The following is a 24,010-nucleotide window of genomic DNA, read 5'->3' on the forward strand; positions in this document are numbered from 1 at the left end:
CCAATTAGCACCTTGTCCAATTAGCATTAAGAAAAGTGTTTTTGTAACCTTGCAATCTCAAATACTTCACCTGCAACAGAAAAACTAAGAACACAAATGTTACCCAGCACACAGAAAGTGATAACTTGGAGGGTTATACTTCACCCCAACTTTCCATAAAAGTGTAATTTTGCTAGATACACTCCCACAACAGATTTCAAAACCGTCTCCCTTCAGGAACATTTAACCCCATTCAGTTCAGGGAACTTCAGGATTTAACTTTGAATTAAAATATTGCAAATTTCCTAACAAGTATTTGAATTGCAACATTTCATTTTCACTCCTGCCCCATTTCACAGCCTCATTCAGGCAGTAAATAAGGAATATTTACAATTGTTCCTAATGGCCAAAAGAGAACAAAAAAACAGAAGCGGTAACATGTCTTATGAGACAATCTTGTCATATAACGAAGTTACATTTGTCTCAAATGATTTTGCACTCAGAAAAGCAGTTAATTTAAATGGTGCAATCGTGCAAATTATGAACAGTAGTTGTTGGAAGTGTATGCACTCCAGAAATGTCGTGCAGTTTGGAACAGTACATTCCTCTTTTGGTACGTTTCGCAAACTTGCCCATCCCCCACAGAATTGATAGGTTCCTCAACTGAGACTGTGTTAAAATAAACTGGGATGGTTGGCCGGTGGGAGAACTCAATGGCCAAAATCAAAAAGCGGACATGATAATACAAAGAAAAAGAACAGAAATACTGAACGCTTAATAAATACACATTTGTTGGAACGCCCACTGCGTGCAGACACACGAACTGTTCCATGGTTTCAAGTTAACTTTATTGCTCCTTAAAATTACAGCTGGCATGACAGAAAAAGGAACAATACAGCAATACAGTATATAATAAAAAAATGAGCTGATGAAGCAAAGCCATGATAACAGGCTCAGGACACACTGGATTACAATTAATGTGGTTTCAACTTAGTTTCTGATAACACTATCGATTAACTTTTAAAAAAATATTCCCACAGGCTGCTAATAAGAGAAGTCAACCACCTATAGTCTAGTGCTCGTACAGTTAACAATAAAATAAAACAAAAAACTCAAAACCACTTGTGTAATTCCTTGTTTGCCCAACCTCTGTGAAAGATGTTTTTCCAGCCTACTCCACCGTTATTGTGGAGCCTAGAGAGAAATGGAAAAATTAAAATTAGTTCAACTGACATTCGAAACTAAGCTGAATAAAATTTATCTTTAATGATTATCTGAAAAAATGCTCAACTTCACACTGTGCTGTACTGTTCTATGTTCACCACAACCACAGTTCCTATATATTAACATGCCATTGCCATTTAACAAGGCTATTCACAGCTTTCCCAATGCAGAAGGTGACAAGAGACCACTATATTGCACTTTGGAGAATCTAGGGCATACCACTGGAGAAGTAATGCATCTATGACAATAAATTGTGATTTGAATTTAACTGAGAAAATTGCACAAATTCAAATATAAAATTTCTGGGATTATGGCGCTGGGACAGCAGGATCACATCATCCATAAATCATCCCAGATGCCACTTTCTTTAGATAGGATGTATAGGCTAGGGTATGATGCGCAGCTCCAGGGCTTGGCTACGAAAACGGAGCGAGCAATACCAGCAGCTATGATCACCAAGACTAGAAATGTTATGCCTTGAGTGCAACTAAGAATTGTCCTGAATCCTCAATCACACTGGACTCACTGAAACATGGGATCTGTGAGTTGTCAATCTTTCCAAAGTCTTCAGGGGAGTAAACTGGTTACAAGTGTACACAAAACTACCTGGCAGGTAAAGTTATTATTCAGTGCATGATTTTAAGATGCTTTGCCTACTTCAGGTGAATAATGATGGGCTTTCACTTGCACATGTGCAAGGTAACTAGGAAATTGCTTGACTTCCAGGAACTTTGTTACAATTTGAGCATTTGATCCAGACTGGATTCCAAAATGATTGTAATTTTTAGAACTTAAAAAAATGTGTTTTATTGTGGTAGTCTGGAGCTTTGATTTTCATTGTGCCCATAGAAGGGAGGAAACATGTTATACGAGCATAAGCATAAAAGGAACATGAAAACAATGTTTTTTTTGAGGGGGTGGTGGAAAAAGGGGAAGGAGTAGCAGAAATAATGTTGCACTTTGGAGCCATTTTAAACGATAAAATTTTCAATGGAGATGGTGAACAGAGATCTCGGAGTACAGATACGTATATTTAAAAGGATTTCAAATGAAAAAATATACAACATGCAAAGAAGGTTATGCATATCACAAAGGAGTGATGATGATTTTGTGAAAGATATTGGTCAACTTATTATTGGGAACGTATAGTATGAAGTTCAGTCATTCATTCCATTATAAAATGAATTTGAGTCATGAGAATGTTTGAGGTATGGATTCAGTAACAGTACCAAAGATGAGAGGATACAGTTGTAATGAAAAGTGGGGTTCTATTTAAAGGATAAGGGTTAAGCAAAGGATCTCAAAGAAATATTGACATTTATGAAGTGTTTCGAATAGTAAATTTCCATTGGTTGTTCAATTGTTCAGAATAAGCACTGGAAGCATAAAGAGGAAAAGAGCAAACCCAAAAACAGAGCAATGCTTGCCAAAGCTATAAACATTGAGTAAATAACACAAGAAAGAATTAAACACTTGGAAAAAAAATAAAGAACTATTGGGAAAGAACAGGAAAATAAGGAGTCAAGTAGAAAGCTTCTTTGTGGAACTCGACACTATCATGGTCAAATCCCGTGGTGCCAAAATTTCTAAACTTACCAAATTCCTACTTCTGCTGCTTTTGTTTCTGGAGAATATTCCCTTTAGTAAGAAACTATTCTAGCCCTTTCTGACATATTCATCCCTCTCCTACCCTGGCTGATTTGCTCATTCAATAACTGAAGCATGTTTTTTTCACTCCAGTGACTACATTTCCTGTCAAAATGCTGTATGACCTACAGAACTCCACAACATGCTACTGGTACATAGCATTGAATAAAAACGACCATTTAAAAAAAATAGGCAAAAGTCAATCCATTAAAGAGACTTCTCCAGCATCTTCAACATAAATAGAGGATACTGAAATAAATAGTTTGTCCCTATTTGAAGACCAAGCAAAATGTGATACAGTGATAAAAAGCATTCCCCCCCACCCCCCGCCAAAAAAGGTGGCTGGTCCTTTCAAAATGGGAGTAAAACTATAAACTTGTCCTGGAAACTTACAACTGTTTTCCTGTATATATGAAGCACGCAGTTGGCCCCGTTGAAATCATATGCAGAAAAATATATTTCACTAAACATGCAGGCATAATTCTTAAAAGTGCAACTTGGTTTTGTCTCTTACCTCATTGTACAAAAACAGTTCAATTATTCTTCTTAGAAATATTTAGTGCGGTTCAAAGCTTTCTGGGCTAATTCGCCCTTTTCATCTGTTATTTTCTCCCAATCTGTTTGTCCAACCACAAATCCTATGGCTCGTTTGCGCTCAGCATCCTTCTCCTCTTCCAAGTCTGCCCATCTCACCTAAAGCAGATTGGGGGAAGTTCAGATACATATGTTTTTTACCTGCTTGCCCAACTGAAGCATACTGTTTTCCGAAGCAATCAGATATTATGCGCAGAAGCATTCATATATCAGAATTTTATTCGACAAGTTAATTTTTTGTATTTTGCATTATTTACTCATAAATGTGGATGGCCATTTGGCACCAAATAATCACTTACTTCTTGAAGGTGCAAAAAAGTCTGTTTTTGTTACCAAGGCCAGTAAGGATCGTTGATTTGCTTCCATTCATTTTTTGACATATTAACCAGCGCAAATACACATTTTCGTACTCAATGTGGCAGCACTATGCATTGGGACACTGAAACAATGATATTGGGTGGCACGGTAGTATAGTGGTTAGCACTGTTGCTTCACAGCGCCAGGGACTTGGGTTCAATTCCCAGTTTGGATCACTGCCTGCGGAGTCTGCACGTTCTCCCAGTGTCTGCGTGGGTTTCCTCCGGGCGCTCCGGCTTCTTCCCACAAGTCCCGAAAGACGTGTTTGTTAGGTGAATTGGACATTCTGAATTCTCCCTCTGTACCCAAACAGGCGCTGGAATGTGGCGATTAGGGGCTTTTCACAGTAACTTCATTGCAGTGTTGATGTAAGCCTACTTGTGACACTTAGAAAGATTCTTATTGTATTCAGTGGAGAAATACTAGTTTGAACTTTCATTCTGCTGAGCTTCCATTTCAGCTTTACTGCAAATGGGACCAGGCACCTTGCTCTGTTGGAGGGATTAAAAGAGATAGTTGTTGCTGCCTTGTTCTTGCATGATTTCAGGTAGCTGCCAAGAGGCTACCTGCATACTACTTGACAGTGTGACCAAATGAGATCTGGGCAGAGTGCAAGGGAGTGAAAAACCAAAGGGATTTCATGCCCTAAAACATATTAACCTGTTTTGAGACATGTTTTGTACTGAAGCATGCTTATACCCAAGATAAATATTTGCAAAATTTTGCAACATTTGTTCTACATGATAAATCGTTCAATTAGTCTCATTTACTAAACTATAATTATCAAAGGAAATAGTATTTCACATGTTAAACCAATCAAGCACAGCAAAAGCACAAAATGAACAATTTTTAAAAAGTAAATTATTTTCTTTACCCTTTTCTTTCCAGGTTCTGAAGAACGAGAGTTATAGTCATCAGGAAGCTGAAGGTAATCCTCCAACTGGTGCGCAACACTGTCATGCCAGCCTCGCTTCCGTTTGTTGCCGCTTCTCAATCCATCCAGCTTGTCTGAACAACAAAAACATAGGCTCTGCAGTCAGGTTAAGAGTGAACGCATGAGGGGGAAATATATATATATATATATGCATACATATATACATACATGTATACGGTGTTATAGTTGAGCTCACAGGTGAATATTCTTGCTGCATCTAATGTACAGCACAGGCTGGTTGACCATGAAAGTAGTAATGAACAGATCACTGACGTAGTTCATTAATTTATAAGGCAGACTCTTCCTGAACCTTTCAGTGCTTTTTTTTTGTGCAACCTCACAAGTCTCTTTGGTTACAAATTCCACATACACATTTTCTCAACAAGCAAAGAAAACAGCTTTTTACATAACAATTTTTACTGAAAGGATAATTGAAAAAATAAGTTTAAAATGCAACAGATTCAAAATTGCCTCCCTCCCTCAATTTTATGAAAGATGCACTGGGAGGACAGGAAACCAGTCTACTGTTCTTCAACTGTTATTGCTTTTATTCTTTCACCAAGGTTCAAGTCAGAAGAAGAAGTCTTATTTTGAGTTGACTGGTACGTGAAACAGAACCTCAGTACGTGCATCTCAGAAATGTACATTGAATATGGTTTGTGTAAGTTACTAATTGTGGAAGCCATATTTGTCAGGAATCTGATAGACATCAAGAAACGTTACTGGAGTTTCAGAGTACGCCTTTTTAAATAGGTAAATAACAAGGCACGATATAATGCCAGGAAATAATGTGATCTGAAATGCTGCCACAATTCTGTTTCTGTGGAGAACAATGTTTATTTTGAGATGTTGCCCTTCAATGTGACAATCATTGGCTCATAGTTTTTAAGTACATGACAATCACCAAAACTGCACAGCTTTTGCTATAGGCTCTTTACTAAGTAATGTTAAGTGAGCAAATCCTGAATTATAGTTCGCATAACAATCAGCTTGTGAAAAACTGTACCAGAGGCATTGCAAATACCAAATCTAATCTTGTTCTTTTTAATAATGTGACAAAGTTAAATTTTAAATTCATACCGTAATAAATGTTCAAGATGGTGCATAAATCCCATGTTTTTTCACATAGGAACACTTGCACGCCAGTGGTATGGTTTCTCAGGCTCAAATAAATTAGAAACAATTGCTTTTGGTAATGCAATGCCATTGCTCCATTAGATGAACATTTTTATACCTTCAGCTCAGCTTGATTACTTCCAATTTGTAAAAACAAATTACCAGTAAATTACAAAGGATGATTAGGTGTCAAATTTAACTAAATACTTTGGGAACTCTTGAGAACAACCCTTTATAAAACAGTAGAATACTAGAAACAAAAATAAATTGAAACTATGAAGGTTGAAACGGCCTGATGAATGTATGAATTGCTTGAATTTTAAATCTCACACGATTTGCAGTGCCATTACATTTTAGTGCAATTACCAACATACACCTCTCAATGCCATCCTATATATATGCAATAGACAATCACGGTCACTGCATTTTATGAAAATTAAATTACTGAACCTCAAAAGCAAATCAGAATAAAGATAAATGATCATGCTTGTATCACAATTGGTTTACACAATCTTAAAACAGCTGAAAACATCATCAGTGGATGCTTGACATGTATGACTAATTGAATGTGAATATATTAGATGTAAATGAAGTCTGTTTTTGGAAGTATTCTCAACCACAAAGTTGCTACAAGACAATCAACAAATCTTAGAATGCAAGAACAAAAGCCGAGTAGCCCGCTGTGGCCTCTTGATCCTGCTCTACAATTCAATAAGATTAGGGCTGATCTTCAACCTCAACTTCACCACTTTCCCACACAATCCCCATGTCCCTCTATTCCTTCAGAGTTCAAAAATCTAATGATCTCTCATTAGATAAATAGTTTTGCAAGCATTGCAATTTTAAGATTTACTGAAACAATTCCATGTTAATTATACATAAGTGTGAAGTATAAATAATGGAACAAGTTGATCTGTTTCGTAAGTTAATCATTTTTATCTGAACAATTTTTCTTAGAACCATTATCCTGCAACTAATTTATTTCATATACAAACCGGGATTAAGAAATGAACTTGATTAGTACCACATCACTTCATCCATGAATTTTAACTTTTCCTATTAATTTCTGGTATAACTAAAAGGACTGTCCAAAAACGTGGTAAATCCATAAGATTAATGTTTTAGCGGGTATAAGAAATTAGTTTATCCTATTTTTACATTTCATTTTCCCTGTTTACGTTTCAAATTGTTCACACGCTAAAGTCAGCCAGGTATTCCACTCCTGTGTTTGTACACAGGCCACTCAAGCTTGTAATTAACAGACTGCCTTTGTTTGTGCAATGCAGTTTAGTTCAATGGGCATATCTGCATTGTTCAATGTAAACTTAAATTGAGAGAGAACTTGGACATTTTTGAATCAATGTCGAATCAAGTCTATCTGCGCAAAATGTGAAAGAGAATTCTTTTCCTATTTACACCCAAGTACATTTGCTTTAATTATGGCTCAAAATTAAGTTTGATTTGATAAAAATCTAATTTTGATACAAGATAATGAGGCAATGGGATGGGGAGGTGGTGGGGTGGGACACACTCAAAAAAAAATTTCACTTTTTCTTTGCACTTGCTACTTCCAAAATAGAATTAATGATAATGGCTCAAATGGGTATTCACCTTCGGTTTCATGAGAAATGAAGCGTAGCGCAAAATTCACAAATACTAGAATAGCAAATGGGTAGCTATTACATTTCTAATACATTACACAAATACACACATTTCACAGGACATTTAATTGGATGCAAGAGCACTCATTCTATTGGTTTCAATGGGTACAATACTCCTGTGCATTACAAGCTGCCTGATACTGAAAGATTCCATGCTTAGCTTAAAAAGATAAAATTAGTGAAATTCAAAAATTACATGCCTACAGAAAACATTTGATAAAGCTACTAGCAAAAATGTTCATGACTTGCACAGACAAGAACATTTTGCTGCACTTTAGTCCTCCCGCTTACTACTCAGTCCCCAAGCTGTGAGTAATCTTAAATTTAAATAAAACAATGAGAAAAAGACAATTTGTCCGATCAAATCCAATCCACCCAAAGGATATGCCGTACTAGATCCATTGAACCGTGTGTGTGAAAATGTTTTTCCTAAAAGTAACTAAGCGTGGCCCTCAGAATATCCATGTAGCATTTCTCATTTCTTCCAAATCTGATATTTTCATGGACCATGGGCTGGATTGCCCGTTTCTGCAGTTATGGAAACTGTGGCATTTTACAACGCCAAACCCTCACCGATTCCAGGACCAGTGAGGGACTAGCTGCGGCGCCGGGTGAAACTCCCAGCTTCTGCGCCAAAAACAGCCGGAGAATGACAGGGTCCATGGCCGCGCACGGCAACGAGCTGCAGTGGTCGTGCCGTACGTGGCGCCGGCCGTGTGCGGGCCCGACCTGCCAAATACAGCCCCATAGGACAACCCCTGGCCACCCCCCCACCAGTCTCCCCAGTCCTCGCGGAAGTCCCCATGGCCAGCAGCACAGTTCCCGGCCAACTGTTGCGGTGCTGGACACAGTCCATGGATGCCATGCCAGGTTCCTGACCACTCAGACCACACGTCAGCCGCACGGCCGGGAACTCGGGGCATCGGGGGAGGGCCTTCCGATGACGCGCCATTGCCGTTCCAACAGCTTGCGGCACACAACACGATTATGCCATTTCAGAAGGGGCTGGAAACTTGAAAACCGGCATCAAACTGGCGCTGCCCTCGAAGTGGGCTTCGGAAGGGATTCTCCGCCCAATCGCCGATTACGATATCGGCCAACGGAGAATCCCGCCCCATATATTTCACATTTCACAACTGACCCTACCTGAACTATCCTCTTACACCTGAATCCCACTCTTTACCAGAAGTTCAAATGGATATTCAGCACGGTGGCATAGTAGTTAGCACTGCTGCCTCACAGCGCTAGGGACCTGGGTTCGATTTGGACCCGTGGTTGACTGTGTGGAGTTTCCATGTTCTCCCCATGCCTACATTTTTTGGATGCTCTGGTTACCTCCAACAGCTCAAAGATGAGCAAGTTAGGTGGATTGGCCATGCTAAATTGCAACTTAATGTTCAAAGATGTGCATGTTAGGTTGATTGGCCATGATCAATGCGCAGGGAGTGGGCCCAGGTAGAGTGCTCTTTCACAGTGTTGGCCGGTGCAGACTCGATGGGCCCAAGCGCTTCCTTCTGCACTGTAGGGATTATATGGATTCTTCTATGGAAAAGCACTTCTCGTTCAAGCTAAATAATGTGCTTGTTTTTTTAAGAAGTATCTGGGTTCAAATCATCACATTTAGAAGTTTTACACAAATGCATTACTACAATCACTTTGCTTTACTGAATAATGTTCACAATGTTATGACGTCAAAATGAAGCTACATTTTTGTATTTACATCAAGGTCCTTAAAACAGTATAAAATGTTGAAATTACTATTTGTTTTGACAATACCAATGCCTAAAAGAGAGAAAAAACTGACAAAATATGCTCACCAAAATATGCTTATCTGAAGATTTACACTGCATTAGCAGCAAGAATTCCATCCACAAATTCAACAATGGTTTTAAATGATTGCCATTCACACGACTGAGTCAAATTCTAGACCAAGCAGTACACGTATATTTCCCACTTTAAAGCCTTCAGATGTGCACTGCATCCGCTTGGATGCCAAAATGAGATGTATTTTTGTTTTGTGAAGTTTCAATCCTCCACAGGGAATCGAGCGAAGTTGAAAATTCTGGGATATCAAGATTTCACTGTTGAAAATGACGGACAGGTAGTTCTGCCCAAGAACAAAACTCATCAGTGGAAAGAATGAAACCTGTATATCTGAAAATTTGTAACTGGATACAAGTTGGACTTAAGAGAATATGCAAGTCCAAGACCAGCAAAAATCATTGCAGCACGTGGCTGGTCCCAATGCTTTGAAAATATTATATTTTACAATATATTCTTCACCACATATTTATCCAATTCTCTTGAGTTCACTATCAGCCCTCATTTCCTCACAGGAACCTCCGTTTCATGCATTCACCATCTTTCGCACTGTTAATTATAAACCATCTTTTCATCATTCTTCAACTAAGCTTGAGGCTCTGCCTGGTTTGAAGAATCTATGTTAAACGTATTGATGTTTCAAACAAGAACAAAAGAAAATTACAGCACAGGTACAGGCCCTTCGGCCCTCCCAGCCTGCGCCGATAAATAATGTGCTTGTTTTTTTGTTCAACTCATCCAAACATTTTGGGATCTGGAATATTTCCTTGGTTACCTCTTGTGCCTTATTTTTCTTTCCAGAGTAAACGTTTTCAGCTCTGCAATCTGATGACAAATCCAATCTATTTATTCCATGCCTTTCAACCTTGTGAACATACCTTTTATGCAGTATTATGTTGCAACATCCACCAGTCCTCTATCCACAAAGTATGCCATCTTTAGAAAGAACCCCACAAAACCAATCATGCATGACCTTCCTCCTATTAAGCAAGACCTGTTTCTTCTTAAGATAATGTATTTCTCCAGCTAGTTTATCATTTGTTCCTTCAGAAAACTACAAAAATATTTTCCTTAAAATGGATGCAGCTCGGCTGTATGGTACTATTCTGGATCATTCCTTTGTATTTGGAGTTATATCTTCGTTTGCCATTGCTCCAACAGCCCCAAGAGAAGGAGGACATACATATTTATATAACGCTTTTCACGACTATCAAATATCAAAGCGCTTTAGAGCCAATGGATGCTTCTGAAGTGCAGTCACTGTTTTCATGTAGGAAACGAGGCAGCTAATATGCCCACAGCAAACCCCTACAACAGTAATGTGATAATAACGAAGTGATCTGGCTGTTTTACTGATGCAGATAAATATTCGCTAGAATACCGTGTTAACTCCTCTGTCCATCTTCAAATTGGTACCAAGGGATCTTTACCATCCACTTGAACAAGCAGCTGGGGCGCCCGTTAAAGATCTCTTCTGAAAAATGGCACCTCTAACAGTGCAGCACTAGCTCTGCACTGCATTGGAGCATCAGCCTTGACCTTTTTTTGTGCTTATGTCCTGGATTGGAACTTGTACAATTTCCAAGAATTTCATAAAGATACAAACCAGAATATGTCCAATATCATTAATTGAGAACCTCGAGTCTGCTAAACCATGGATATTGGCTTTCCTCAATGTCTTCAATTTGTTCATCATCTTCAGCTACATCTGATTTTCTTAAGAAGCATCATCTGAACTAAAGATAGTCCAAGCCAAAGGCCTCTAGCTGAGAATGCACATTCAAATGATAATACAAGGGTGAAAAAGGTGCTATACATGCCCGGTTAGACATCAATTATTCTGAATTAGAATGATGGTGCTATTCCATCAACAATTCTCCCGTATAAAGATTTTGCTGCATGATAAACTTTACCTGTAGCATTCTGGACTGATGGTCAAATTGATATGAGATTTAATTCAAAATGTCTAGACAGACAAAATTCCAGAGAGGTATAGAAATTCAATTACTGTACATAACATTTTGCAAAAATAATGAATGAAGCAAATGTACCATCAAAAAAATATGCAAGATGCTTCATATGTAATATTATGTACTTCTGCTCTGATGCAATCCAGATGGTCTGGCTAATAGAACATAGAACTGTACAGCACAGTACAGGCCCTTCGGCCCACAATGTTGTGCCGAACTAGTCTGAAACTAAGTTCAAATCAATCTACTCCCAATCATTCTAGTGCACTCCATATGCCTATCCAATAACCGCTTGAAAGTTCCTAAAGTGACGGACTCCACTACCATAGCTGGGAGTGCGTTCCATGCCCCAACCACTCTGAGTAAAGAACCTACCTCTGACATCCCTCCTGTATCTTCCACCATGAACCTTATAGTTACGCCCCCTTGTAACAGCTACATCCACCCGAGGAAAGAGTCGCTGAACGTCCACTCTATCTATCCCTCTCATCATCTTATACCTCAATTAAGTCACCTCGCATCCTCCTTCGCTCCAATGAGAAAAGCCCTAGCTCCCTCAACCTTTCCTCATAAGACCTACCCTCCAATCCAGGCAGCATCCTGGTAAATCTCCTTTGCACCCTTTTCAATGTTTCCACATCCTTCCTATAATGAGGTGACTTGAACTGCACACAATACTCCAAATGTGGTCTAACCAAGGTCTTGTACAGTTGCAGCATAACCTCACGGCTCTTAAACTCAATCCCCCTGGTAATAAATGCTAACACACTATAGGCTTTCTTCACGGCTCTATCCACTTGGGTGGCAACTTTCAGAGATCGATGGACATGAACTACGAGATCTCTCTGCTCCTCCACATCCTTCAGAACCCTGCCGTTAACCCTGTAATCCGCATTCAAATTTGTCCTACCAAAATGAATCACCTCACACTTATCAGGGTTAAACTCCATCTGCCACTTTTCAGCCCAGCATCCTATCAATATCTCTTTGCAGCCTACAACGGCCCTCCACATTATCCACCAATCCACCAATCGTGATGTCATCAGCAAATTTACTAACCCAACCTTCAACTCCATCATCCAAGTCATTGATACAAATCACAAATAGCAGAGGACCCAGCACTGATCCCTGTGGTACACCACTGGTGACTGGGCTCCAGGATGAAAATTTACCATCTACCATCATACTCTGTCTTCTATGTGATAGCCAGTTACTGATCCAATCGGCCAAATTTCCCTCTATGCCATGCCTCCTTACTTTCTGCATGAGCCGACCATGGGGCACCTTATCAAACGCCTTACTAAAATCCATGTATACGACATCAACTGCTCTACCTTCATCTATGTACTTAGTTACCTCCTCAAAGAATACAATCAAACTTGTGAGGCAAGGCTCACCCCTCACAAATCCGTGCTGACTATCCTGGATTAAGCTGTATCTTTCCAAATGATCATAAATCCTATCCCTCAGGACCCTTTCCAATAATTTACCTATGACCGAAGTGAGACTAACCAGCCTATAATTCCCAGGGCTATACCTATTCCCTTTCTTGAACAAGGGGACAACATTCGCCTCTCTCCAGTCTTCTGGCACTATTCCTGTAGTCAGTGAGGACATAAAGATCAAAGCCAAAGGCTCTGCAATCTCATCCCTCGCCTCCCAAAGAATCCTAGGATATATCCCATCAGGCCCAGGGGACTTATCTATTCTCAAGCCTCTCAAAATTTCTAACACATCCTCCTTCCGAATATTGACATCCTCCAGCCTACCAGCCTGTATCGCACTATCCTCCTCAACAACATGGCCCCTCTCTTTTGTGAACATTGAAGAAAAGTATTCATTTAGGGTCTCTCCTATATCTTCAGACTCCATGCACACGTTCCTACTACTGTCCTTGACCGGCCCTAACTTCACCTTGGTCATTCTTTTATTCCTCACATAAAAGTGTAAAAAGCCTTGGGGTTTTCCTTGATCCTACCCGCCAAGGACTTCTCATGCACCCTCCTAGCTCTCCCAAGCCCTTTCTTGAGCTCCTTCCTAGCTATCCCTAAAGTGCCCTAACTGAACCTTGTTTTCTCATCCTTACATAAGCCCCCTTCTTCCTCTTAACAAGATATTCAACCTCTTTTGTAAACCATGGTTCCCTCACTCGACCATTTCCTCCCTGCCTGACAGGGACATACATATCAAGGACACGCAGTATTTGCTCCTTGAACAAGCTCCACATCTCAATTGTGCCTATCCCTGACAGTTCCTGTTTCCATCTTATGCTACCCAATTCTTGCCTAATTGCATCGTAATTCCCCTTCCCCCAGTTATAAACCTTGCCCTGCCGTATGTTCCTATCCCTCTCCATTGCTATAGTGAAAGTCACCGAATTGTGGTCACTATCTCCAAAGTTCTCTCCCACAACCAAATCTAACACTTGGCCCGGTTCATTCCCCAGTACCAAATCCAATGTGGCTCCGCCTCTTGTCGGTCTATCCACATATTGTGTGAGGAAACCCTCCTGCACACACTGGATAAAAACAGCTCCATCCAAACTATTTGAATTATAGTGGTTCCAATCACTATTTGGAAAGTTAAAGTCACCCATGACAGCTACCCTGTGACTACCACACCTATCCAAAATCTGCATTGCAATCTTTTCCTCCATATCTCTGTTACTGTTTGGGGGCCCATAGAAAACTCCTAACAAAGTGACCACTCCTTTCCTATTTCTAACTTCAGCCCACACTACCTCAGTAGACAGATCCTCCTCAAACTGCCTTTCTGCAGCCATTATACTATCCTTGATTAACAATGCTACTCCTACACCTCTTTTACCACCTTCCCTAATCTTACTGAAACATCTAAACCCCGGAACCTCCAACAACCATTCCTGTTCCTGTTCTATCCACATCTCCGTAATGGCCACAACATTGTAGTCCCTGCTACCAATCCATGCTTTAAGCTCACCAACCTTATTCCTGATGCGCCTCGCATTGAAGTAGACACACTTCAAACCACCTTCATGCCTGCAGGTCCACTCTTGTGACCTTGGTAGCTTCCTTAGTACTGCACTCCCCTCAACTTCCTGAACTCCAGCAACGCTATCTCCTGGACTACAAATCAGTTTCCCATCTCCCTGCCAAATTAGTTTAAACTCCCCGAAGAGCTGCAGCAAATTTCCCTCCCAGGATATTAGTGCCCCTGTGGTTCAGGTGTAACCCGCCCTGTTTGTATAGGTCCCACTTTCCCCAGAATGTGCTCCAATTATCCAAGTGACTGAAACCGTCCTTCCTACACCACCCCTGTAGCCACGTGTTTAACTGCACTTTCTTCCTGTTCCTCACCTCGCCAGCACGTGGCACTGGCAGCAAACCAGAGATGACAACACGGTCTGTCCTGGCTCTCAGCTTTCACCCTAGCTCCCTGAATTCCTGTTTTACATCCCCGTCCCTTTTCCTACCTATACCGATGTGTACCACGACTTGTTTTTTTTGAAGAGTAGTGAAAAACTGTTGTGCTTCAGAGACTCTAAGTTACATTATAAAATGTGAGATAACTTATCTCAGTTAGTGTTGCTACTGGTGGGAAGGTTCCAGGATGGAACCTGGACTCAAAAGACTGCAACGCTTCACTTTTTTAGAAAATGTGGAACAACAGTCACAGGATGGCCAATCAGTTCACAACAAGAAAAAAAATGTTTATTAAACATGAAGCGTGGTACAAAACTATGCTCCTACACTTCCCCTCATCTTCACAAATGTACACCGATTTTAAAGTTTTTTCTCCAATTATGGGGCAATTTAGCGTGGCCAATCCACCTACCCTTCACATCTTTGGGTTGTGGGGCTGAGACCCATGTAGACATGGGGAGAATGCGCAAACTCCACACGGGCAGTGACCCAGGGCCGGGAACTCCACACAGACAGTGACCCGGGGCCGGGATCGCACCCAGCTCCTCGGAGCCGTGAGGCAGCAGTCCTAACCACTGCGCCACCATGCCGCCCTATGATTTCAAGGACAACACCCCACTGAAACCAAATGGCAGATGCCACTCAATCGATCTTTCAGATTTCTCCTCAAATTACCCCCAGATGACTGTCACATGAATATTTCAAAACTCCACTTTTAAACAGACGCACATTAAAATCTTCTTTCAACCAATGCTTTCCATCTGCTGTTTTCATCAAGAATCCACTTTCAAGGTTTCCAACTCTCCTTTCAGGAATGCCTTTACACTAACTCTAGGATCCAGCCACAGAGTGCTCCAAATTATTTCAATTAACATCTCACATACTGTAGTAATTTTATTTTTAATTAAAGTGCCCAATTCTTTTTTCTCCGATTATGGGGCAATTTAGCGTGGCCAATCCACCTACCCTTCACACCTTTGGGTTGTGGGGCTGAGATCCACGTAGACATGGAGAGAATGCGCAAATTCCACATGGACAGTGGCCCGGGAACTCTACACGGACAGTGACCCGGGGCCGGGATCGAACCCAGCTCCTCGGAGCTGTGTGGCAGCAGTCCTAACCACTGCTCCACCGTTCCGCCCTATGATTTCAAGGACAGCAGCCCACTCTGAAACCAAATGGCAGATGCCATTCAATTGATCTTTCATAGATTTCTCCTCAAATTACCCGCGGATGACTGTCACATGATTATTTCAAAACTCCACTTTTAAAAAGACACACTTTAAAATCTTCTTTCTACCAATGCTTTCCATCTCCTGTTTTCATCAAGAATCCACTTCCAAGGTTTCCAACTCTCCTTCCAGGAATGCCTTTACACAAACTCTAGGATCCAGCCACTGAGTGCTCCATAATTATTTCAACTAACATCTCACATACTGTAGTAATTTAAAAAAAAAAAGTTTTAAGTGCCCAATTCTTTTTTTTTTTTCAATGAAGGGGCAATTTAGTGTGGTCACTCCACCTACCCTGCACATGTTTGGATTGTGGGTGTGAAACCCAAGCAGGCACAGGGAGAATGTACAAAGTCCACGTGGCCAGTGAGCCAGAGCAGAGATCAAACCCGGGTCCTCTGCGCCATGAGGCAGCAGTGCTAACCACTGTACCATTTCTGTAGTAAGATATCACAAAACTTAGAACGACTTCAGATTGCTTTCTGGCTTCTCACTAGCCAACTCCTTCTCAGCTTTGTGTGAAATTATCCTGTTCTAGTTCCAGTTTCCTCTGTTCCTTTAACTTGAGGCTTTCTGGAAACTCCTCTTCTCTAGTTTCCTTAACTAGCTGTCCTTTAGATTTCTGGCACTGCTCTACTGTATGGCTTTTGTTTTAGCAAAGCTGAGAGCTGCGTACCCTCTAGCTTCCTGTCACTAACTGCTATGAATTCAATTAAACAATCACAAAAATGCCTTCCTACCCTAAAGGTACATGGGTTGCTAAGCAACATCTCTTTCCTTCACCAAGCCTGTTTATTTTACACATTGTAAACCCTCTCACCACAACAGAAATACATTTTGAATTGACCAAATCCCCAACTCACGCAAACACCTTTGTCTAACATGAACCGAATGATAGCTTTACTCTTTTTACACAGAAGCACTAAATTAAACCCACTTAAATTGAGACCTTATTTCTTTTTATAGTTTACAATACATATACAGCTCATCTAAAACTACCTCAACTTGCCCAACACAACAAAAAAGGCACCCTAGGGATAACCTTCCAGAACTATGACACAGGTCATATTGATGTTTATAAATCATTTTAAAGTTCCACGGTGTGATCAAAATGTCATATTTCACTCGTGAAGTGCCTTATGTAAGAATACAAGTAAAATTAAAGAAAAATACTGCAGTTTGCTGTTAAATGAACAAAAGAGCAATCTGAACAATGATACGGCGCAGCTACAGGTTAATCACTTTCTTACAAAGAAATTTTCCTGTGTAGTACCAAATTGGAAAAGGATGGGAAAGAAAAAAAACTTACATTCCATCATACGAGTCAGAAACAACTGAAAATACTTTGTATATAATGAATTACTTGGCAGTGTAATGATTATACAGGCCATCCAAAAGCCTTTTTGTACAAAGCAAGATTACACAATTAGCAACAAGAAAAACGACCAACTAATCTCGTTCTCCTTGGGCGGTGCTCGTTTAGGTTGGAAATAATGAAAAGCTGGGCATCTAGAAAGAGCTATATGCACAAGATATTGAGCACCATTGTGATTATCACTAGAACTGTATATGAGAGAAAGCTGGAGAAAATGTTCATCCAGTTTGGACCCACTACCTGTGCACTGCTGAGATCACGCACTGCCTTGGCTCCATAAAGTCACAAAATCTGCCATCTTTAAGGATTTAGCAAAGTGGATGAAGTTTCATTCTAGTATATAGCATATATTGTACAAATGATCCACGTAGAAACGAATTTGTGAAACACAATTGTCACAGTTTTTCTGTTTCCAGCATGATGTATAACAACAATTTGCTTTAAGAGAGCACAATGGGTATAATAAAGTATCCCAAGGTGCTTCATGGGGTGTTATAAAGCAAATGTTCTCATCTAGGCTCCTAAGGAGATAATAGGGAAGATGGTCAAAAGAGGAAAGTGAGATAAAGATGGAAATGATTGGGCAGGGACTCCCAGAGCATAGGGCCTCAACAGCTGACGGCTCAACCACCAATAGTGATAAAGTTCCTAGTTACTTGGAAGGGGAACTTGGAAGTCAAGTTCCCATGTATTTGCTGCACTGTCCTTTTAGGTAGTAAGTTCAGTTTTGAGAGGTGCTGCTGAAGAATCTTTCACAAGTTGCTACACTGCATCTTGTAGACGATACACACTGCAACTATGTTGTGCTCATGGTTTAGGGAGTGAATGTGTGAGGTGGTAGATAAGTGATCACACAGGCTGCTTTGTTCTGTATAGTGTTGGTTTAGAGGTCTGTTTTTGCTGCATTCACCCAAGCATGTGGAGAGTATTTCATCACACTCCTGGCTTCTGCCTTGTAGATAGTGGAAAGGATTTGGAGCATTAGGTGCTGAGTCACTCACCAAAGAATTCCCACCCTCTGACCTGTTCTCATTGTCAATGCATTTATGTGGTTGGTCTAACGAAACCTCTGGTCAATGGCAACTCCTAAGAGGCCACTGAACATCAAAGGAAGTGGTTAGACTCTCTCATTGGAGGTCACTGGCTGTTACTTGACTGTTATCAATCAGTCCCTGGAACCTGCCCAGGGCATGCTGTATGTAAGCAGGGATTGCCTCATTAGTCGAAGAAATGCAAATAGAGCAAACTCTGTACCATCAGTGAGCACCCTCACTTTCAACATCGATATTATTCCTGTAGTGATGTCCCAGGGCTGAGGTGATGAGCCTCCCAAAAACCACAATTTTGTAGCCAAATGATATCTTTTGGAAAATTAGTTTTAGTTGATAAAAATATAAAACCGATTTTGATGAACAATCTATTTTGATTCAATCTTTTTCCCAATTCTACCCTTATAAAACCTTTTGAAACGATCAATGAAAACACCGACAAGACAATTTAAAGGACATAAAAGTTGCTGAAATTAAATGCCAAACATCAGCTGAGTATTAAGTCAAAAACCCAATAAAATGTTCATAAACTGCAGATTAACTTCATTTACAAAAAGGATTTTGATATTGCAGAATCTTCTCTTCATCATTTTTGTAAACTACTAAAGGCTTCAGAAGAAAATCCTGATCAAGCTTTCAAGTTGCTCCTTTTGTTTGGCCTCAGATACATTGACAAATGGTGCGACATTTTTTAAAAAGAAAAATAACAGCCAAATAGGTATACAAGTGAATTAACACTGTAGAAATGCAAGGAAACAGCACAAAAGATAACTAATAACAAAACATGCTTGTTCAAGAGTGAAAAAATGACTCAAGACTGATAAAGAAAAATGGTAGCAAGAAATTCAAAGCCAGCTTTTCCAACACAATGAGCAAAGGACTTTAATGATCAAGTTTAGATTATTTCTTCTCAAAAATGGTGAGGAATATGTAGGAGCAAATAATGTGATATGGAGCACATTCCACAGCAGTTGTTGACCAAATGCCAAAGTTGTTCCTTTCCTGTTTTTTTGTGAAAATTCAAACATCTTTAGACAGCAAGGTGGCAGGATATCACAAAAGGAAACCTTCCAGAATATTATATTATCAGCCAAACAGGACTTTTGAATCAGATTTTTAGTTTTCAAATCAGAGTTTTAATGGATGGCAATAGCCACTTATCACAACTACTTACTTACCATACCCTATAACAACAACAATCCAGTCAGATAAAATGATGACAGATAACTTTAGCCCTATTTAGATTTAAAATATGGAGATTAAGGACATGACCATACTACTGGAATGATGTTTGAGATAGATAGTTCACTTCAGAAATTTAAAAATAAATATTTGCATACAAGGTCATTCACAATTTTGTTATAACATTACTTTTTATTATGCCCATTTCTGCAGGTTTGTACACATTTCTGTTATTGGTGCTGATTTCACGAGTGTTTTTTGAACTACATTAGATCCACATTAAACTGGAAAATGAATGATACTAAGTAGGGACAAAAGGCCCATAGGCTGAATCAGAATTAAAATAGATATTCAGTGCATTTATAATATACATTTTTTTAATACAAGTATCAAACCACTGAACTTGAAAAATATAAAGAACCCTGTCATTGTGGATATCTCCATGGCATGCAATCATACACGTCATTTATTTTAATTGACTACCCAGAGAATGACAGCATAACAAATTGAACAGAAAAAATACAGGAAAACCCTTTTAAAAAAGGTTTCATCCAAACAACAAGGCAGTAGTTATTAATGAATATTCTACCTTGAGACATTGGATTATCATAAAAATATAATTGCTTCGGGATGAATGGTAGGCATACATACGCATTGCAGATTGTTATGCATTTAGGTTCTCTCCCCCCTCTCTCCCCCCCCCCCCCGCCCCCCCCCCCCCCCAATAAGATCAGGAGATGCCCAAGATTTTGTCTTCACACATATGTGTGGACCATGGAGCCTTAAGGGGCATTAGTCAAATTTTAATCAACATTGTAATTCATTTTCAAATATCACAAGTAGCTGAAACATACATCCTGATGATGTGATGTAAGATTTATCTATCAATGAGGCAACTGCACTTGAAATTGCAAAGCTCTAGTTGGTAACAAATATAAATGCAAACATGGCGGAGATGTTTGGCTTTATGGGCTAAATTGCTATGATTTGGGGACAATGTGGTTCTAAAGGTTGAAGACCCTTGGGTTTGATAGTTAGGCTACAGAAGGGGCATCATTTGATGATTGATGAACAAATGTCACCGTGTACTGGTGTAGAGGGTTAATGAAGCAAGGGGGCTTGCTGTCCACAATGGTTTATTCACACCTAATGTATGCATGTAACAGAAGCACGCGATGTGAGCAGGCTATTTTCTAGACAACAAATGCTGGAGTATAATTGGAGACAATACTGCGAACAAGGATTGTCTTCATTTGCAAAGCTAAAAAAGACCATGTTAATATTTGTCACATCTTTCCCAAACAACGCAATGTTTAAATTATTGGGCAAATCCCTAGCCACTTCCTACCACCGCACATTGCAATAAGCAAGCTCTGATTATTACACCAAGTGTGGCCTCTAATTATTGTTCTAAGTGTAAATGTTCTCAAATAGTCGCAGGAAAGGAAGGTGGAAGTTGTATCAATTTAGCATTGACCGAATTTAGTAACACATTATCATGCCAATAAATGGAAACTGTCACTGGCCAGCAAAATACTGTTCCATAGAAAGCTGAACATGCATCACTGCATCAATATACAAAATGACAAATCTGTTATAAATGTATACCCAAGATAGTGAAGCAATAAAAGTATATAAAAATCTGAGAGCCAGCCAAACTGCATCCTTCCAATTTTAACCAAGTTGGAAAAATTTGATCATTGGAAGTTTTAAACGGTCACCACGAAGGCATTATTAGCTCAGTTTCTGCCAGTTTCTAATGCATTGAACAAGAAAAGTGCCTATATGGCACATTCATGATCAATATGAACACTGGTTCATTATAGGCAAGGTTCATGCTGACAAAGAATCTGCAATATTGTAAAGACTATTAAAAGTACTAGATACTATAACACTAAACAGGTTAGGAAGTGCATGTGCAAGTACATAGCTATTGCTGATGTGCCATTGTGAAAAAAGAGTTCTCTAAATGCACGATATGTTTTGTGAAAATTCTTCAAGTAGAAATTTGAGATTATGCATTTTTATACATGAACCAGAAAGTAGTACAATTCTACAAGTGAATTATTCTTGCTTACCGCAAATCTTATCATGAACACAAATGTCATTTTTATACGGCTCATTGCAGACTGATGCAGTACCAGTTTGCAAGTTTTGCTATGTATCATAGATGTACGTATTTTTCAGTGGTTTATAATGCTGCAGTAAAAATTTGGTAGCTTTCGCACAACATAGAAATACAGCAAAACAATTAAATACTAGCGGCAAATCCAATTTATTTTATCCAAGCATCAATTGTTTATTGAACTACACAAGTCAGTATCTACTGATAAAAGAATTTCAGAAAAGTACTGCTAAGCATCCCCATGTCCACTGAAAGGCAGCAACTGCTATATCTTTAGTTGAATTAATAATTTGCTGCCATTAGAAAATCCAATGCCTACAACATTTTTTGTGGTTTGTTTTTCAAACCATGACTCAGTCAAAAAAAGGAAAAAAATCTGTACCTACCTAAGCTCTCTTCCGATGTGTCCATTTCCCATTTGCTTTTTGTCACGAAACCCTAAATCATACACACACACAAGAGAAGCTCATCTGGTTAGAGTGAAAAGCTTAACAGTATATAGTATCGAAGACAACCATTCTCTCATCATCAGCAAAATCAATGGAACGCAAGCTAAGAGAAAAACACAATCAAGACACCACAGCACAGAAATAGTAATGCTGGTTCACTTGAAAAGTCTATCTTTTTGTCTCAAAAATCCCCCCACACATAGTTACTCATTGTCTGTACATGAACATATATACGCAGGTGCTGAGCAATAAAGGAGATGTGCCAACTTTTCTTACAAACTACCTTTCCAATTTAAAATGTAATCTCAAAGTCTATTCATACAATTCAGCGGTTAGAAAATAAATGTATGCACCATATATGCCACATCAGAAAAATAAAATACTGTAAAACAAATGCAATGGAAATTAATTTAATATGCATTGCATAATCCTAAATTTTAGAGATGCTTAAAAGTCAGTGGTAAAGCTAGTGGCAAGATATCAGTAAAGAATGTATTTTTATTTGGCTAAATGATTTTGAAATAGTATCAGAAGAAATAACATTTTCTCATATCCAAAATCGATGTTATTTGGAAACTAAAATAAATGGTGTTATGTGGCTAGACAATGGATTTGCTGTATTGTCATGTGTGTCATGTATGATGAGCAACATGTGTGAAATAATATTTTGAAACTGCATTGTAAGTTGTATGTAATGCTAATTGGAAAGACTGTCCTATGGCTTGCCGAATTCCAAGGCATCAGATTAAGAAACTAGCACCCTAATGTAAACATACAGTATCAAATGCCTATAATTGCATTCACTATTTCTTCTAGAAAAATTGCAAATATTTCAGTAACTTTAAAGAATTATGGATACCACGTCTACTGCAAATCTTCGAAGGTTGTATGTAACAACGGGATTAAACTTAATTTTACTGAAACAGGAAGAAAAATTCATATTATTTGATATCTTTCAAAGTAATCTTCTAGTCAGGTATAAGGTATCCGTGTCAGTAAGAAATATAGGGACGCGTTGGCCATTAAGCATCAACTACCTGCAGAAGCATAATCAACCAACAAGACTATACTGTTCATCTACAAAAAGAGGTCAAAAGGCTCAATTGCACTGTTGATTACCCTCAATGCAATCAAATAGATCTAATCATATTTACTCTTTATGCTAGCATATGCCCTCAACCCTTTTTCTTCCAACTTCCTAACAAATCTAATCTTGAATGTTAGCATAGTTTCTGCTCCAATCACTAATTCCGGAATTCTACAGCCTACATTTCTCACTCAAGTCATGACGGTTAGGAGTTGCTTTTTTCTGAAAAAATAAAACCTTGGCTCACCAACAGCATTCATGCCTGAGTCAGAAGTTTGCGAATTCAAGACCCCACTTCAGGGACTTGAGCACATTATCTAGGTTGACACTGCGGAGTGTGCACTGTTGGGAGGGAATGTTTCTCAGTTAAGACATTAAACTGAGATCCAATCTCCCCTCCGATGCAGATATGAAAGATCATAAGGCACCATTGGAAAGTGAACAGGCAAGTTGTTCTGGTGGACTGGTCAACATTCATCCCTGGACAAAAATTTAAAACAGACAATTCAGTAATTTATTTCCTTCTAATTTGCGGGACATTACTCTGCGCAAATTGACTGCCGCATTTCCTGCAACAGTGACCACATTTCAAATGTAAGCACTCTGGGATCTACTGCTGTCATGAAAGACCTTTCTTCTTTAAAGTATTTTCAGTGTCAAAGCACTTGATGCTTTTTGTTTTGAAAGAGTTTGTCAACAACATTCTACTTGTGGTATTGTACACCATTGATACTAGTCAAAGACAGGTCTCACTAGTGCTGCTCGCCACTGACTATTATCTTACAACCATGTAGAAAACCTTTTGTT

At 39.3% G+C, this 24,010-nt stretch overlaps 1 protein-coding gene across 3 annotated transcripts in view; it reads right to left on the minus strand.

Annotated features, from left to right (window-relative positions):
• Window positions 1-805: 805 nt before the first annotated feature.
• The window catches only part of ylpm1 (YLP motif containing 1), a 155,579-nt gene continuing 132,374 nt past the window's right edge, over window positions 806-24,010 (minus strand). For all 3 annotated transcript variants that reach the window (XM_072493210.1, XM_072493217.1, XM_072493202.1), the window contains exons 19-22: window positions 22,054-22,105; window positions 4,676-4,809; window positions 3,365-3,543; window positions 806-1,173 (exon numbers count right to left, since the gene is read on the minus strand). In XM_072493210.1, coding sequence (XP_072349311.1) covers window positions 3,397-3,543; window positions 4,676-4,809; window positions 22,054-22,105 — 333 coding nt within the window. In that variant the 3' untranslated portion in view covers window positions 806-1,173; window positions 3,365-3,396. The remainder of the gene's footprint in view (window positions 1,174-3,364; window positions 3,544-4,675; window positions 4,810-22,053; window positions 22,106-24,010) is intronic.

This window comes from Scyliorhinus torazame, chromosome 2, assembly GCF_047496885.1.
Source record: "Scyliorhinus torazame isolate Kashiwa2021f chromosome 2, sScyTor2.1, whole genome shotgun sequence".
In the NCBI taxonomy this organism is placed as follows: domain Eukaryota; kingdom Metazoa; phylum Chordata; class Chondrichthyes; order Carcharhiniformes; family Scyliorhinidae; genus Scyliorhinus; species Scyliorhinus torazame.